Source organism: Rhipicephalus microplus, chromosome 10, assembly GCF_043290135.1.
Source record: "Rhipicephalus microplus isolate Deutch F79 chromosome 10, USDA_Rmic, whole genome shotgun sequence".
NCBI lineage: Eukaryota > Metazoa > Arthropoda > Arachnida > Ixodida > Ixodidae > Rhipicephalus > Rhipicephalus microplus.
Window position 1 is genome coordinate 16,745,203 of NC_134709.1, and position 19,387 is coordinate 16,764,589.

The window sequence follows — 19,387 nt, forward strand, 5'->3', positions numbered from 1 at the left end:
GATGCCAACATGAAGGAAATTAAACCAGCGTTTGCAATAACAGGGTGAAGCAGTCTCTATAAGCGGCCACTTCCCGAAAGAAGCACGTTCGCGTATACCTCGAAGGGTGCGCAAGTGCAAGCTTCCCTTTAACCGATAAAGCCCTATAGCCACACGTGCGCGTTAGAACGCGTAAGTGGGGTCAGGCAACGCCACCTACACCTAGGGCGCTCAAGGCGGTGAGAGAGCTTCCTGTCCAGCGTTTTTAGCGCTCACGTTTCGGCGCCCAATGTTCGCGGTGAGCCGAAAGCGACTTCTTAGCATTCACACTAAAAAGTCATGCAACAGTTTTCTCGCCTCAGATATTTCATTTCCTTCTTGGGCTTATAGTAATAAATGAAGATGCTTTGTGCGTCGGAAATAAGCCCTGCTATACAGCTGTAAATAATTTGTTGTGGATCAATTCGCGTCTTTGTTTTCTAAGCGTTTTGTTAGCACCATGTCGCGACCAACGTTACTAGAATTCTAGTAACGCTCGTCGCGACACTGTGCGTATACGCGGTCGTGCTCGGTTCGCACCAGCGTTCACAACGATGAAGGCCAAGCGCGAGAAGCGATACAAATCGCTGACCAAACTTCTTGCACAGCTTCCGTGAAGCGTATTATATCACGGCGGTGAGAAGCACACTCGTTCTCTCGATTTTCGCTTCGTAGGTGCACGCGGGTTATCGTGCTTGCTTGCGTGCCCCTTATGGCCGAAGCTATAGCACGCCTATTTGCTCGATCTTCGCTTGCTCCAGCACGATAGAGGCGTATAGCGTTGATCTTTAATAACCTGCGCTTTGAAACGGGGAAAGCGACAAGCGGCCACCATGTCGTTTCACTCACAATAAACTTAACAATAACAACTGGGGTATTACGCGCCAGTATACCTCGGTAATTGATGTACGCCGTATGAAGGGTTCCATAAATTTCAACCGTCCGGTGTTAATTCGTGCACTGACGTCGCCCAGTACACGGCCTTTAGACACCAGCTACCCCGAAATGCGACCGCCACGGCGGGGATAAGAGCAGCGACATTCGGGTACGCACCCGAGCATGTGCACCGTAGCCACTGATCTACCATGGCAGATCTACCAGGGCAGATCTACCATGGCAGATGTTTCAATGAGGCGTTTTAACGTACACTGCGCACCGTCTAGAATACGTATTAACTACACTCTTTAAAAAGTTAGTAAAAAGGTAGCAACTGCAAGCAAATAAGTAGAAACTGCAGTGGTTACTACCTTACTTCGACCGTTACTATCCTTTTGCTACCTGTTTACTACCTACGTTAGTAAACAGTTACTAGCTACTACCGTTACTAACTTTTTTCAGCCTGTTTGCTACCTACGTTAGTACACAGTTAGTAACGGGAATGAAAGAGGTAGTAACTGCAGCCGTTACTACAGTTCTTGCCCCGTCACCACCTTTTTGCTACCCGGCTGTTGACTGTTTATTCCAAAAGAGTTTGCGATTCCTATTCTGAATATTTGTGAGAGGAATCGTCTTGATGTATTATTATTAAACCATAAAATGACGCAGAAGATATCTATAGATTAAGAAAATACATTTTGTTTTAAATTTACGCAACTGAGATATGTAAACGTGACTTTGATATTGTCGAAACGTAGAAGTACAAGTTAACGAACCATAGGCAAATGTACACGCGTTGCAATAGACAATTACAACAAACTTAGTAAATTTCAGCGCATGTTAACAAGACTGGCGGATCAAAATAACCAGACGGTCACAATTGGCCCCGAAAACGGTCACAATCAATCAGCTGCGGCGTGTCTCTAAACATTATCATTGTTTTGGCGCGTCAAACCCCGAAAACGAATATTACCTTGTAAACGCTGATATTTTAGCCGTGTAAAGCATTCAAATTCACTGAGAAGGAGTTCATAACCTTGTTTTGGCCACTGTTGATAACGCCCTTTTGTGCCCATTTTATAATGAATAAGCATGACATGCAATTTTTTATAAGTAAGGCTGCTTAAAAGTCTTGTGCTACACCCCCAAACATACGTAACCAGGTAGTATATTATAGTGCTATAGGTTCAAATTTGTTATAATTTATCCTGAAACACAAGTGCTCCCCTGTGCCAGACATGCCCCTGCAAAGTAGGGGCTATATATACCCCATGCGTATTTTCATGCTTAATGCACGCGTAAAAAATGGTGAATTTGTTAGGTGTACGTATTCCCCGCGTTCATGACACACCACGCTTCCTTACCCGAAGTTGTCTAGTAATAAGACATTCATTGGCCCACATTAGCAGTGGAACATATGCCAAAATGAATAAAGAAGGTAGTATCGGTCACTACTTTTTTTTTGAAACCTTTAAAAGTTACTACCCATGGGTGGTACCGGCAAGGGTAGTAACTGTTACCACCTTCACCGTTACTAACTGCACTTACTACCAGGGTTGTAACATATGTGACAAACCATTACTACCCCAAAGTTAGTAAGTACCTTTTTTTAAGAGTGTAGTACCAAGAAGCTTATTCATGTCAAAATTACACTTGCTGACCAAGATAACTGGTGGTCATTTGATGTAACACTCTGGATTCCGATAGAAGGAAAATGCGCGAGGCTGCCGGTGTAGTCAGCCTTATGGGAATGACAGCATTATAAGGATGACAGTACTACAGTGTATATGCGTCTCACTATAGCGTACACCCAACAGCAAAAGTTCGCGGAACGTTGTTATCTATCGCAAAAACGAGTTTCTGCTATATCGGTGCTTAGTTCATGAAATCAGGCTGGTGACTGTACAGTTTGGAATGCCAAGCGCGCTATAGAACATTTATTTGGAGTTCGCGACCCCAAACAAGGCGAAAATCCAAACTTTTTTTTTTGCTATTCCCTGAACATTCGTCTAGTCCTTTCCAAATTCTTAGTTTAATATTGTTGTAACTTCATGTTCATTGCGACCGCTACGTAATTAAACAATAAGTGCTGCGCTAGAAAAGCTCGCAACGCACTTTCGGGCTCATGATGGTGCCCGGCGCGCAGTCGAAGGCGTCGGCAAACGCCGGCGTGTTCATCAGGGGAACGTTGCAGCGCATGTTCAAGGGCGAGTAGAGCTGCGCAATCTCGTCGGGCTTCTCGCCGGCCGCCGCGGGCTTCGGAACGTACTTGGAGCACCACTTGAAGCAGCTGCTGACGAAGAACGCCTGCTGGGCGGTCAAGCGGTGCTCGCCCAGCGTCACGTCGGGCTGCGGGCCCAGATCGCGCAAGGCCCGCATCACCTTCTCCATGCCGCCGCAGTCGGCGAAGTTCTCGGACAGAGCGCTGTCGCCGTACCTGCGCGCCAATGAAACGCCGCGGTGGGGCCGTTGGCACAAGCTTCACGAGAACATGACCAGGATTTCTAGACATTAGAGTTGATTCGTAGGCAACCTCTAGATAGCATTACAGCATATACTCCCGTATGGAGCGTGTACTGTAATGGTGCCTAGAACACATCTAGAGCACATATGAGCCCACATAGGAACCATATATCTACTGGAGCTATGGTACGTATATGCTTCATACGGGAGCATATACCTTAGCTCTAGTAGACGTATCTACGTAGCGTCATCTCTCGGCAACGGTGCCTTGGCGTAACAAAATGTGAAAATAGGTGGAAAGAAAAATATCTGACGCAAAATTGTTTTCAGAATTGACTCTCGCGGTTCTGTATGGTAAAGGCTGCATGGAACGTTCTGAAAAAAATGCAGTGCAACACTGTAAATCGCGGAGTCAATATTTTACGATGGGATATGTTTAATTCAATGGGCACTGTTAAATAGCCCAGAGTACTACGGGCTGTAGTTACGTTACAGCGATATTACTTGGATGTCCCGTTAGGCTAAGGCGAGGCGCCGTCACCTCCGATGAGAGATGGTGCCACTGGCAATGTCCCCAAATTTCGAGATTAAGTCCTTCAGTTCACTTACATGCGAGGGAATATCGTAGCGTATAGTCAAATCAAAGCTGCTCCATTTTCAGAGCAACTCTTATTCCACCCCTTGACAAATCACTAGATAAGCAACAGTCGACAATATGACGAATTTTACAGGTAGGGACATTCTATACTCCACAATGAAGAGCTCAGCAGGCCGCCTAGAGAAAAGTTCAACCACATTATCTGGACATGTCCCACAGTGACATACACCATTAAACATAGCACCAACCATACATCAAAGTCAACCAAGCCCGAGCAGTGAGAGCATCAGGCGTGCGCACAAGGAAGGCAGGGGTAGTGGCCTCCCCACATAGTCCCCGAAGAGGGGGGGGGGGCGCTGGGAAGACTTAATAAGGGAGGGAAGGCGTTGGGAAAAACCTTCGCCTCCCCCCCCCCCCCCCCGACGTTATGTTCTGTCGTTGCTGGGGTGTCAAGCGAGTTCATCCGGCTGGCCAAAGACGCCGCAACGACACAAGGACTGGCCATCGCCTGGTGAAGGGGATCTGCGGTAGGGCTAATCTGCCGCTCCCCGCCCCGCTTGACCCCAGCAACGACAGAAAATAATGTTTAGTTTCTCTCCAATGAGAGCTGTATAAATTGGTTAAATTTAACGGCGCACACTACAGTGCTCCAGGTATAGTCGATTACCTGACGCCGTAGGACCACGGAACCGCGTTGTAGAGATTGCGCAGGCATCGGATGCGCTCGTCGAACAGCTTCCTCGAATCTGGACTCCACCAGTCGTCCTTCTGGCCGGACGCGTTGAAGACACCGAGCACGGGATCGAAGCTGTGCGTCACTTCGTGGCCGACCACGTGACCCAAGGCTCCGTAGTTGACCGAGTCGGGCACCGTGAGCGTATAGAACGGGGCGAACATGATACCGTCCATAATGAAGACCCAGTGGTAGATGGGCACGTAAAATGCGTTCACCAAGATCATTGGCTGCTCGGGGTCCTCGCGTCTGACCGAGGGCTCGGTGGCCTTCAGCAGCGCCAGACGTCGCCTCGCGTAGGCATCGTGTAACGTCGTGAACATGTCGGCGTGACTGGCCGGAAGCTTCGGCACGAAGGCGTAATGCTCGCGCAGTTCCTGCTTCGCGTCGGACAAGTTGAACGGGTGGCCGACGACGCGCCCGAGACGCCGAATGCGCTCGAGTCCCCTCTTGCGCGTCGCCTCGTCGATCCAGGACAGGTCGGTGATGATGGACTCCGTGGCCCTCCAGAGCGCCGTGGACATGGCGCGAATTGCGGCCAGCTTGTCGTCCTCGACAAACCAGTCGACGAAGAGGTCCACCATGGCGTACGACAGCTGCTGGTTGGGAACGACCAAGCACATCACCAGACGGACGACGTAACTGACTGTTCCACCTGGAAAGAGGGCTTCGAAGTAGCTGCTCGACATGGCCGGCGCCAGCTGAAGGGCAACGAGGAAGGCGACGTAGCCGGCTGCCGTCTCCGAGCCAGAGTGCTCGCCGAGCACGATGTCGCTTACGAATGGCAGGATGAACTTGTTCTTCACGACCATCCGGTCGTCCGCCGTTAGCTGCCGGTCTGCAGGCAGCAAGCGATTCACAGCGTGCAGCAAATTGACAGTGCTGTTGGCGTGCCCTGTGACCGAGTCCGCGTCCGAAAACTTGACATATTCGAGGGTCTGGTTGTTTCGCACGGCCAGAAGCGGCATTACGGTGACCGTGAGGAAGCGGCTGTCCAGGTCGATGACACGCGCGATCAGCTGAGGCGGAGGTTCTCTGCGAGTGAGAATGGCAGCATTATTGGGCTATAGTGTGTGGCTCTCAATGATGATCACTTAAGTGCAATCATATCAACAGCCACATAAGCGCGATCTGTGGTTTATATCAGAGCGCCGCCTTTTTTAGGCGTTGTCACTCAAGGTGGGCGTCATCACCCAAGCCCGGGTGCATGGATGCAAGCACCAAAACTTGGCAGTGTCAAAAGCAGGGCCTACAAAAGATGGCTTAAAGTGAATCGATGCAAAGCCTACGCTTATGGTTACCGATCAAAATGGGAAGCGAACTTAATCGTTGTCGTCATCATCACGTGGACATCACTGATCCACGCAACGTGTTAAACATAATTACTTGAGATGCGTTGATAATAATGAGAGCATGCAACCACAACGCGGAACAAACAAAGTCGCAGTGTGTTTTCTAAACAAAGACGAACCAAATCACAACAAAATATTTCCAGCTTAAAAGCTTTCCCTATAGCGTGTGAAGCTTTCTGCATAGTACGCCAGACTTCGTATGCCTCGGAGATCTTCAGCACGCGACGCCGCACATGATGTAAATAAAGAAGGCGATACCAATATTTCGCTCGTGCTTGTGTTATCATGCTGCATACAACACACCTGCCTGTAAGGAGCAACGCCGACTGATGGAAGGCCTTCTCCAGTTCTCCCTTTTCCATTATAACTCCTCGCAGCAGCAGCCACACAACGACACCTTGGATGTTTATGTCCCAATGGAGAACATGGAATCCCGGTCTGCTGAAATCCTTGTCTGGCTGCAAGTGGAAGAGAACATGCATGCCCCTCTTCAGGCTTAGTTCCACTAGCACGTCCAGAAGAGACGTGGGCAGGCGCTGCTTGTCGGGAGGCCACGACAAGTTGTAGGTAGCCAGGAACTCCCTGAGCGTGTCTGCGAAAATTTTGGAAGTTTGCTCGATTCTGCCCTACGAACTTGTTATTGTGATAATATCTGGACTTTGACGTCCCGAAACCAATATATGATTATGAGATGGGCCGTATAGTGGAGGGCTTTCGGAAATTTCGACCATCTGGTCCCCTGACATCGTATGGTACACGGGCCTCTACCATTTCGCCTCCACCGAAATGCGACCGCCGCGGCGGGGATCGAACCCGCGACCTTTAGGTCAGCATCCGCGGGCACCATAGTCACTGCTCCGCTGCTGAGTACTAAACGAGTGTGTTTCCAAAATATAAGTTCAAGCAGACGCAGTTTGCGTGGTTGTACGCAGGTTCCCCCCTGGAGCATCACAGCGCCTCGATGTGCCTGCTCACTTCTGTTTGCGCTGTTCATAAAATCAAAGCCAGTACTCGTGATCACAGGGTGAGAGTCGTCGGTGTACGCCCATGTATATAAACACCAGTATGGTTTGCTTTAGGCATTAGTACGCGAACATTTTTAATAGCTGTTCCGTGCACAGTTATAGCCATCGAAGCTCCACCTTTCGGCGAAGTGCCTCGATGGTAGACATTAAACTTCAAGCTGCCTTATATACACATGTATGATTCAAAAGAAACTCCTGCAGGTCCTGTGCAATTATAAACAAGAAATAAAGGAGCACGCTTACGAAAATTGGATATTTTTACTGCTTTACGTATCGACCAGAGCAAAATGAAGGCCGTTCAAAACGTGAAACGTTAGCATCCAATTTTTGTAAGTGTACTTCTGTTCTTGACTATACATATTTGCATTTCTAAACTCTTGTTCTCCAGCATGTGACATGGCCATACGGATTCGCTCTTTTGTTGTTGTTGTTTGTTTTTTCATTTTGCAGATGACAAGGGTTGACACACCGTTATAGGACGTCACTGACTAACCTTTTGAATTCTGACGCGCAAACATGAGGGGCGTTTTACCTAAGTAAGAGGTGACACCAAAGATGCATCACAGGTACATTGTTGTGATTGCAATATGCCAACCAATATGTAAAGCGCTTAAATGTTACCAATCAAACCACACACGTGACACTATCCCAGTATTCCTTTGATACGAGCACGGCGCGACTAGGTATGTCCATGTACACGTTTGTACACGTTTGTACACGTTTGCTTTGTACACGTCTGCTGCTGTATGTGGAACGAAATATAGTGCAAGCATACTTCGTAAGCCAGTACGATCTACATATTCGAGAAAGTCAAACAACGGTCGCGCTGAGGCTTGCCGTTTGTTGGCGCAAGTGCGGAATAACTCTTGCTCTATTATACACTAAACGGCGGCGATGCATTTCGCACCGCGGCGAGTCGGAACACGCACCGAGACGGTCCACGTTGTTCAGTGCCTCCCGAAGGCACTGCTGCGTCATGTAGACGGCCTTGAAGCGCGGGCTGTCCTCGCCTTCCTCGCCGCGCATGATGTCCACGTCCTGCAGCATGATCCTCTTGTAGAAGGACAGGAGGATGCGGAGTTGAAGCCGCGTGAAGGCGTTGGGAAACAGGGAGTCCTGCGTCCGATTGTCACGCGATGCAAGGGGACAACATTACATACGCGAGATACCACGTGGAACACGTGGTCGCGCTGCTGCAAGACCATCGACTGCTACGTGAATGTTTTCTTAATTTGAAAGAATACTAAAGAGCAAAAGTTTTTTTTTTCGTATTGTTATATCACAATCCCGTAAACACCACTCTTACCGCTACACGAGACTTGGTGAGCGAGAAAACGCGTGAAAATGCGGCCGGAGACGCCCCCTTGAGATTCCCGTACCAAACATCGTGGCGTAAGAAATCTTTAAGGCGTCTACTGGGTCCTATACGTATAGCTTCTAATCAACGAAATTTAAGTAAGTTGTCATCTGTGCTAATAAGTTTCAAAAAAAAAAATTCAGCGAGACAACGTCGCGAAAATACAAAAGATACGTTTTGATATTTTGTTACGTCATGCGTGGATTTTTCGGCTCAAAATTTAGTAATGAAACTTTTCAACTAACGAGAAAGCACGAGGATGTGGTGTTGTTGCTTTCGCATGCTGAAATGCTCTGATAGAAATGCTCCGAGTGCAGTTTATCAACCTGAAACAACTCACTGTTTCTCCCTTTAACGACGGAGTTGTTTAAGTTCGGAGTGAGCGTAGACAGAAGAACTAAGATGGGTATGTACCACAGAAATCAGGTACACGCCGAGCAGTTCCTAAAGTAGCAAAGCCACGCGTGAAAAAGGGAACTTGGGAACTTGGGATAGGAGAGGTAAGTGTGAGCGATTTGAGGTTAATGAGGAAGGAAAGGAGGCGAAAGAGTATAGCATGGCACACCTTTGAATAATATACGTATTCCAGCTGTTTAGAAAAGGTTTGAATCATTCTAAAGATCAGTGGCCCAATCAGTCACTTTGACCAGTAGCCAGATGCTTCTCGAATCCTGGCGCCAAAAATCCACGCTTCGAACTTTCTTCACTGTCCTGCCTCTTGCAGGGCAGCTGTGACTGAGACCGCCGTTGTACACCTGCTAATTCGCTAGCCTGCAGCCTTTGACCAAGGGCCAACGTCACGTGATGACGTCATCGTGCCACGTCATCTGTGTGACGTCATCATGTTACGTCATCTGTGTGACATTTCAAATTTCGGTGATCTGTGACGTCACATAAAAATGTCATCAAGTGATGGTGTTTTTTTTTTCATCAATTCGGGTTGACGGCGACGGTCGACCCTTTTTTGGCACTTGATGTTGGGTAAACTTCTCACCGAGGCGACGTCATAGCGTCCGCACACGTAGTCGTAAAAGTTGTCGCACGGCTTCTTGGTGGCGTCGATGGAGTAGCTCATCTCCTCGATCCAGCGCTCGCACTTCGGCGACTGGCAGCCAACGAAGGACCTGCGCGAGAAGGAGAGCCCTCCCGGCTGCGGCCGTATGTTCCTCGCGAGGAAACAAGAAACGCACTCGTTACATGCCCCGTCAAGCGAATCATCCCGCAAGAGTGGGCGCTGTATACCACCCGGTGGCTAGAAAACTCGAGTAACTAAGTGATAACCTCGTGCGGTGTTGTCGCCTGACATGGACGTCGAATGAGCGCGCACGTCGACACTATCGTCTCGGCTGAAATTCTACCCCAGTCGACTCGAAGGGGAAAGCCATCTTCTCATTCTTCAAAGTCGATGTATTCAACCTCCCACGACCCCTTCCGAAAGCCTTCGGCAAGTACCGTAGTTTTGCAGTGTTTCTATGATCGGATGAATTGTAAGGTTCTTGCACCACGCGTTTTGTTTTACCCTGCCTTCGGCCCGTCTTTGTCCAGGCAACGTTGTTTTGTGATTAAGCCAGGATGTGACGTCACAATATGTGCGACGTCACGACAGTTTGCCTACATCATGAGACGTCACGATAATTTGTGTATACATGTGACGGCCTGACGATAGCTTGTCTGCATCGCGAACCCGACGAACGGCGGTCGTGACAGCTCTGCAGCTGTAAGATCTTCGCGGCGCTTACCGAATTCCGGAGGGTACGGCGAGACACGCGAGCAGCGTGGCCACACCGCCGGTCACGACGCACCTCGAGTAGCGTCCCCAGCGGGCCTTCGAGGTGCGGAACACGCCCGCCCGCAAGACCGACGTCGAAGACTCTTCGTCGCGCTCCGATTCGACTCTGTCCTCGGTGTCCACGTCTGGCTTCTTGGCGACGTCCTTGAAGGCGACGTCGCCCTGGCTCCTCATTGCCGCTATACTGCCATGACCTGACGCCATCGTCTCTAATAGCAGAAAGCGACGTGTTTTCAATCAATCAATCAATCAATCGACCAACCAATCAATGTATCAATTAGGCCTATACTGCAGAGCAAGAGACACACGGACAAAATGAAGACAGAAACATGTCCAGTTCCGTCCGTGTGTTACTTGCGCTACAGTATATATCCCTCATGACTTCTTTGCGCAAAACACGTACACGGACACAAGGAAAAGAGGCAAACAGCACGGGCGCAACAACACGGGTGCCTCTTTTCCTTGTGTCCGTGTACGGGTTTTGCGCAAAGAAGTCATGAATGAGTACCAACTCGCCCAACTTTCAGTACTGTTGTTAGCATATATCCCGTGTGCATCAGCCTACGACATGTATCATTCAATCAATCTGTCAGAGTCAGTACCAATAAGTTTGATCCAGTCAGTCACTCAGTCAGTGTCACTCAAGGTCTGTCGGTCAGATTCAGTCAGACTGGGCGTGCTATCTGGGCGATATATTCGTAGAGTCAGAAATCGTAGTGCACGGCGCGAATGCGAGACAAGCTGAATGCATGCAGACAATACTGTCTCCATCTTGCTTCGTGTTCTACACTGCGGTTTCTAAAGTACGGTAACAATTCTAAATACTATGGAGTTCCACCATGTTACCAACTGCGATGCATAAGAGGGTTCCTACGCTCACTGTGGCTGGCCTAAAATGTCGCCGTTAAAAATATCACAATATGCTGAAATTTAACCCTGCCTAGAATAGTCCCGCCCCGCATAGTCCTCTGTAGATCTGTGGAGTCATTCTCCTTCAACTTTTTGTGTGTTACCTTCGGTGAGAATGAAGCATCGAGCAGCAGCCATTGCTAAAGCGAAACTCGTAAAAGGTTCGCAACTACGGTTACAAACTAAGCGTACGAAAGAATGTTGATAAAAGGGCATCAAACGCAGCAACGCAGTGCCTGCCGCCGATTATGAAATGCCTGATTATTCTAACCAAAATGAAGTTTCCGGAACACGCCACGACCAAAATATTCATTTCGCTTAAAATACAAAATTCCTTAACGCACAGATAATACTTATACTGCAGTGAATTAAGCAGTTATTTCAGTAGTAATCAGTAGTAATTTCAGTAGTAGTAATAACAGTAATTGTAGCTGACTGACAACGCACAAGAAAACTGCCTCATCTTGCGCCTTCATTGACGTATCGCCGATTACGACTTTAAATATTAATTTATCTTTTTTTTTCAAGCCAAGTCAAGTTTATTACGTATTTCACATTCGGTTACAAGGTTGAAATAGCACAGGAGGAGGTCCCAAAGTTTCTTAGAAACTGACGGGGGAACCTCCTATGGCGACATGAATGGGGTAATTACAAAAATCTGGCCGTAATTATAAAGTAAGTGCAAGAAGAATGTTCACACTAGCGGTTCCTCAACTCAGACAAAAACATGGTCTTGCTCGCTTAGTATACGATACATAGTTATTTTCTCTGATGCTCCGTTAGCGATAAAGTTGAGACATCCTGCACCATAAGCAGCTGAGGGGAACCTACTGACCGTTTGCGAGAACGAGGCCCTCCATACACGTAGCCAGGGGCAGGAGAAGATAGCAAGGACGTGCAACCTCTCCCCCGAATTTTTTTTTTCAATTTTACATGAGTATGTATACACGTGGACGATTCGACTCTGTCCTCGGTGTCCACGTCTGGCTTCTTGGCGACGTCCTTGAAGGCAACGTCGCCCTGGCTCCTCATTGCCGCCATACTGCCACGACCTGACGCCATCGTCTCCAATAGCAGAAAGCGACACGTTTTCAATCAATCAATCAATCGGGCTTGCCATCCCGGTGCATACGACGAGAAAAAAACAACTCCGCACATTGATACAACTTGGGTTTGGGCAAAATTTTTCGCGCAGATGCTTTTTTTTTTTGTAATTTCTTCACAGAAGTTTTTAACAGTTTATTTACTTTGCGGACGCGAATCTTACGCGAATCCCGACCGAAGCTGACTGCGTTAGCCACTGCACCGGGAAATTCCACGGGAGTGGAACTCCCTCGTGGGCCTATACAGTTACGCCTTCGGTTTTCACATGACACAATTGTCTTGTCGTCACTATCTTTGCAGACAGACTATATATTACCGGAAACGATCTTCAGCAGCTACTCCCATTTGGCTCCCTTGCGGCTTAGTGTGTGTAGTTTCGGCATAACCGTACTTATACATAGTTTCAGCATATCTATAAGAGAGCAACGTCCGTCAGCTTGCAAGCATTCTCACCTGCGGACTCGAAGGTGAGCAAAATGGAGCAGGATTGGAGAGCAGAGACGCCGAGGCAGCTGCAAGGCGTGGACGATTGTTCTTCTTCGGGGCACGTGCTATAACGCACCACCACGCGCTCTCAACATCGGCCCCACGTGAAATATAGGACAACCCACTACGGATACGATCCGCCAAGCGATTGACACTAGGAGTAACGAAGTGAACATAAATGCAGAAAAATAAATAGAAAATTGATAAGTATCATGCGGGCTGTAATATATCCTCTGATAACTAACTGTCCCCGAAGACAAAGAAATATTTGTTTGAACGGCTTGGCTTGTGTGTACGGTCTACAACACGGCCACTTCTTATGCATATGGCGCGCTGAATCACCGTTATGCAGATGCTGCGTGTATTCTTGAACATTGCACATTGATAAGAAACCATTTTCGATGCACGGCGAACCGTATAGTGTCACACGCTCTTAGTTTTCTCGTTGTTCCTCAACCCTTACCCCCTCGCCCCCACACCCCCCTCCAGGGTAGGTTGCGTGACTTTCTTTGTTTTTATTTTTTGTTTGTAGCCTGGATATTGTTACGAGTAACTTCTTTAATAATCTATTTACAGCGCACAGAGCTCGACGAGTAAGATGGCGCCAGACCAGCATCCAACGGAAAAACCCACTTCGTCCTCCTCTTTCTTGCAGCCGTGTTTAGCCGCATTTTCGTATCATAACCCCCGGCGGTAGAAGCACCGTCCCGGTGCTAAATTTACGCAGATGATGTCGAAGGGGGGTAATAGGGCTTTAGCCGAGCCACGTGAACGGTGTCGCTCGGAGCTGACGATGACTTTGTGGGATCAGTTGGAACAATCTCGTACGTGACGTCTGTCACTTGGCGAACAATACGGAATGGTCCAGTGTAGGGCGACAACAGTTTTTCCGACAGTCCCACACGCCGAGTAGGTGACCAGAGGAGCACGAGAGAACCCGGAGAAAAGTGCACGTCCCTATGGTGAGAATTGAAGAGCTGTTGTTGGCGCGCCTGTGAAGCCTGTAGACGGTTACGGGCGACTTGGCGCGCGTGGTCGGCGCGGGCAATGGCTTCACCAGCATATTCAGTGGCCGCAGGTAGTAACGTGTCTAAAGGTAGAGTTGGGTCCCGGCCATATAGTAGGTAGAAGGGCGAATATCCGGCAGTGTTGTGACGAGATGAGTTGTAGGCGAACGTCACATACGGCAAATGAATGTCCCAATCGTGGTGGTCTGGCGCAACGTATTTGGCCAGCATATCGGTTAGGGTCCTGTTAAGGCGCTCCGTGAGGCCATTTGACTGGGGATGGTACGACGTAGTAAATTTGTGCTTGGTATGACAAGACCTCAGGATTTCATGAACGACAGCTGATAAGAACGTGCGACCACGGTCGGTGAGAAGTTGACGGGGAGCACCATGCACTAATATTATGTCGTACAGCAAAAAGTCCGCAACGTCGGTAGCGCAGCTGGTCGGGAGTGCTCGTGTGATTGCGTACCGCGTAGCGTAGTCCGTGGCAACAGCAATCCATTTATTTCCGGCTGTGGAGAGTGGAAAAGGGCCCAACAGGTCGAGACCAACTCGGAAGAAAGGCTCGTTGGGAACGTCGATCGGCTGAAGGTAGCCGGCTGGGAGGGCAGACGGCGTTTTGCGACGCTGACAAGGCTCACAAGCGGCGACATAGCGTCGAACAGAGCGGGCAAGTCCAGGCCAAAAAACCCGACGTCGTACTCGATCGTACGTGCGAGAAACGCCCAAATGGCCCGTTATGGGAGCGTCATGGAGTTGATGCAGGACAGAGGAACGCAGGTGCGCTGGGATGACAGGAAGTAAGTCTGATCCGAAGGAATCAAGGTTTCGGCGATATAGGATCCCGTCTTTCACCAAAAACATTCGTACGGACGGGTCGCGTGGCGTTGACTCCAGTTTGTCAATGATGGCTCGTAAAGAAGCATCCCGACGTTGCTCTTCGCCAATGTTTAACAGCTGCGACACGGAAAAAACGTCCGTGATAGCGTCGGTATCGGTTGCTTCGTCAACAGGGTAGCGGGATAAACAATCCGCATCCTGATGTAATCGCCCTGTTTTGTACATTACAGAGAACGTGTACTCTTGAAGGCGTAGAGCCCAACGAGCGAGACGTCCCGTGGGGTCTTTCAGGGAGGCTAGCCAGCAGAGCGCGTGATGATCCGTCACAACACGGAATGAGCGCCCGTACAGGTATGGGCGAAACTTGGCGACTGCCCATACAAGGGCGAGGCACTCGCGCTCCGTGATGGAATAGTTGCGCTCGGCTGGAGATAGTAGTCGACTTGCGTAGGCTATAACACGGTCGTGTCCGCGTTGTTGCTGCAATAGCACAGCTCCTATGCCGTGTCCACTGGCGTCCGTGTGAACCTCGGTTGGGGCTAATGGATCAAAGTGAGCCAAGATTGGTGGCGTTGTAAGCAGTGTCGTAAGTTGCGAAAACGATGACGCTTGATCATGGCCCCAGGTAAACGACGCGTCTTTCTTCAAGAGGTCTGTGAGTGGGCGTGCAATGGTCGCAAAGTCCTTAACAAAGCGTCTGAAATACGAGCACAACCCCACAAAACTGCGGACATCCTTTGTGGTCCTCGGAACGGGAAAGTTCGTGACTGCACGAATTTTCTCTGGGTCTGGACGCACGCCTTGGGCATCGACAAGGTGACCAAGCACGGAAATTTGGCGACGAGCGAAGTGGCACTTGGAGGCGTTAAGCTGGAGTCCGGCTCGGCGAAAAACGTCCAAAATAGCTGACAAACGATCGAGATGCGAGTCGAATGTGGGCGAAAAGACAATAACATCGTCAAGGTAACACAAGCAGGTGGACCATTTCAACCCTTGAAGCAATGAGTCCATCATTCTTTCAAATGTGGCTGGTGCATTGCAGAGTCCAAAGGGCATCACCTTAAACTGATAAAGACCATCAGGAGTGATGAATGCGGTCTTCTCGCGATCCATCTCGTCGACGGCTATCTGCCAGTACCCTGACCGAAGGTCAATAGTTGAAAAATAGGTGGCACCATACAGGCAGTCGAGGGCGTCGTCGATGCGAGGTAAAGGGTAAACGTCTTTTTTGGTAATTTTGTTAAGGTGACGGTAATCGACACAAAAGCGCCATGTTCCATCTTTCTTTTTAACAAGGACGACTGGAGACGCCCAGGGGCTGCATGAAGGCTCGATAATGTTTTTCGCAAGCATTTTGCCAACTTCATGTTGTAATATTGCACGCTCCGACGCCGACACACGGTAGGGGCGTCGGTGAATGGGGGTTGCATGGCCAGTATTTATGCGATGGGTGACAATGGTCGTTTGGCCTAAAGAGTTGCTGGCAAAGTCGAAAATGCTACGATAGCCCTCAAGAACGTGGCAAAGCGCTGAAGCTTGCTCAGACGTGAGGTCCGATGACACCATTCGCTCAATGTCGGCACCCCAAGAACGTGATGGAGTGGAACCACTGACTGAGCTGCAGCAATCGTCAACTCTGAAGGGCTCGACATGGTCATCTTGGAGAGCAGTAATTTTGGCCAGGGAGATACCCTGTGGCAGAACTTGGGTGGTGACTGAAAAGTTGACCAGTGGAAGGAAGGTGCGGTTTTTCTTAATCGTCAGAATCATATGCGGCACAGCAACCCCATGCGTAAGCATCACTGCAGGAATCGGGGCCACCATGTAATCACCATCAGGTACTGGCGGCGTGGAGGATAAGTCGACATGTGTGACGGAGTTAGGAGGGAGACGCGTGAAATCAATGCAGCAGAGGCTGGTTTGCGGTGCGCTAGGCGGGTCGGAAAAGAGGGGTAAATCGAGATGGAGAGAGCCAGCTGAACAGTCTATGAGGGCAGAGTGCGTGGCTAGAAAATCCATACCGAGAATGAGTTCATGAGGGCAATGTTCGATAACGGCGAAAAGAACGACAGTGCTTCTCTCCGCAATAGACACTCGCGCAGAGCACATGCCAAGAATTGCGGCAGTTCCTCCATCGGCGACTCGTACAGCTCGGTTGAGGGCGGGCGTGACAACTTTTCTAAGTCGGCGGCGAAGGTTAGCACTCATAATGGACACATGCGCGCCAGTATCTATCAACGCACTGACACGAACATTGTCGACAGTAACGTCCAAAAGGTTCCGGTTCGTTGTTAACGTTAATCGAGGATTTCTTACGAAGGTCGTCAACGCAGCTCCACCTCCAGAAGCTGCACGGCCTAGTTTTCCGGTCGGAGATGCTGCGAATAGGTCGGGGAGGCAGCACGGCGTTGTGGGGGCGACCGGGACTGACGACGAGCAGGGGACGGTGACCGGTCGTAGCGAGGTCTGCTGAGAGGTGCTGTAGGAGCGGAAAATGTGGTCGGCGTTGATGAAGAAAGTGATGGGGACGATTGGGGAGCAGAAGTGGTGGGATACTGAGGTGCATAATGGGACGGTGGAGCCCAGCGGCTGCGGCAGTGACGTGCGATATGACCAACGCGTCGACAGTTGAAACATATGGGCCTATCATCAAGGGTACGCCATTGGGACGGATTGCGTTGTATGCGAGGAGCAGAAGGGGGACGAAAAGAAGGTGCAGCAGAGTATACGGCAGGTACAGGATGTAGGCCGACATTCGATAGCTCTTGACGAACGACGGCTTGTATCAAAGAAATCGTGGTCGGGGAAGGCGTAGGCGTCGGTAGTGGCGTGGCTACCGGTTGTGCTGCCTCGACCTCTCGACGAATGATGCGTGTGAGGTTGTCACATGGAGGGGCCTGGTGGAAGACGTCGTCACACGAAGAGGTGACCGCTGTGTTCGGAAGGCGCACGATGTTTTGGGCTACACGGCGGGCTTTAGCTTGTTCGAGACGTCGGCATTCTTTAAGGATGTTGTCGATGCTCGAGATGTTGTTAAAAACCAGCAGGTTGAAAGCATCATCGGCTATGCCTTTCAAGACGTGGTTAACCTTTTCTTCTTCGGACATGGACTGGTCGGCCTTGGAACAAAGGGCCAAAACGTCAAGAATGTAGGAGACGTACGATTCGGTAGAAGACTGGGCCCGTGTGGCAAGAGTCTTCTTCGCAGCGAGCTGACGACCAGATGAATCGCCAAACAGGTCACGTATCTTTTCTTTGAAGAGATCCCAGCTCGTTATGTCGGCTTCGTGGCTTTCAAACCATGTTCGGGGAGTGCCGTCCAGGTAGAAAAGCACGTTGGCGAGCATGAGCGTGGGATCCCAGCGGTGAGTTGCACTGACGCGCTCGTACCGCTTCAGCCAAGTGTCGAGGTCGATCGTACCATCACCGGAGAAAGTGCCGGGATCCCGGAGGTGCGGGAGTGTGACGTAGGTGGTGGCTTGGACTGACGAGGGCGGCGTAGAGGAAGTACCAGCAGTCGAAGCAGTCGAAAGCTCACCGATGGTGCGACCGCTGCGCGTCTCCATCGAGGTACAGGGGTCGTCCACCTCCACCAATAATGTTACGAGTAACTTCTTTAATAATCTATTTACAGCGCACAGAGCTCGACGAGTAAGATGGCGCCAGACCAGCATCCAACGGAAAAACCCACTTCGTCCTCCTCTTTCTTGCAGCCGTGTTTAGCCGCATTTTCGTATCAATATCATGGCACATACCCAACTGGGGGATCGACCAAGGTAACGTAGTATCTTATAAATGGTTACTGCCATAGACGGCGTCGTACCCAATGAAGTGAAGTGTGCACTATTGCTTACCAACAAAAAGTAATGCGAAAGAACAGAAAGAAACATTACAAAAATAAAGGGCAAGATAGTAAGAAATAAAGGAAGGAAATAAGCGGTATTACAAAAACGATAAGCTCATTGTTGGAGCCGACGAGACAGCTGAGTTGACCTAACACTATTAATGTGGGATGTATGTCTTCTATTTCATCACATATTAAAATTATTTCCCGAGTATTTTTCCCCGAGCATTTTTAACATAATGTCCAGTTAACATCATGTTGAAATACGTTTAGTGGCTCGAATGAAATCACGCACTGCATCACAATTCCGTAGCAATGTTCCGAAACGGAGGCACCAAAATTTAGAACAGTTTCTACGGTTAAACTTCAATCTAGTTTTTTTTTTCTCTGTGATTCTCCAATCTTTCTGTGGTGTTTTAGGCATCTAAAATTTTCCCACATCATGATGCACCAACTAGACAAGAAAAAAGTGCTTTCAATGTTGTGTTAGCTCTTATCTAAACTTTTTTTTTTCTGCGCATCATAGCGTCACCTTCCTCTGGGGTGATCGGCCCATCCTCGACATAGCAATTATGTCATGTGGATGACGGTATAACGTCACATCTTTCGGCAATATGTTTACGTTGTGACAAGATCAAAAAATGTTCCCTCTCCAGACGCCCCTCGCCCGAAGAAGGTTGCCTGGGTTTTTGGGTCACATTTATTGCCTTCCATGCTGGCAGAGTGTTCAGCCGTCCCGCAGGCATATAAGGATTGCAAAAGAACAAATTTTTCCCTCAAGGTCAATGTGCAGCGAGGTGGTTGAGGCTTTGGCCTTAAAAAGCAAAAAGCATGCTTTTATCATCATCATGGCCATTATCATGCTGGCTAAGCCCACTGAAGGGCAAAGGACTCTCCCAAGTTCCACCAATAAATCCAGTACTCTTTCTGCTGCCACGGTATACCTGCAACTTCTTAATCTCTTAATCTCATATCTGCCCACC

General features: G+C 49.3%; 1 protein-coding gene across 3 annotated transcripts in view; it reads right to left on the reverse strand.

Annotated features, from left to right (window-relative positions):
• Positions 1-2,797: 2,797 nt before the first annotated feature.
• LOC119181838 (uncharacterized) overlaps positions 2,798-19,387 on the reverse strand; it is a 138,493-nt gene continuing 121,903 nt past the window's right edge. For all 3 annotated transcript variants that reach the window (XM_075875121.1, XM_075875122.1, XM_075875123.1), the window contains 3 exons: positions 6,344-6,498; positions 4,623-5,723; positions 2,798-3,331 (listed from right to left, as the gene is read on the reverse strand). In XM_075875121.1, coding sequence (XP_075731236.1) covers positions 2,989-3,331; positions 4,623-5,723; positions 6,344-6,498 — 1,599 coding nt within the window. In that variant the 3' untranslated portion in view covers positions 2,798-2,988. The remainder of the gene's footprint in view (positions 3,332-4,622; positions 5,724-6,343; positions 6,499-19,387) is intronic.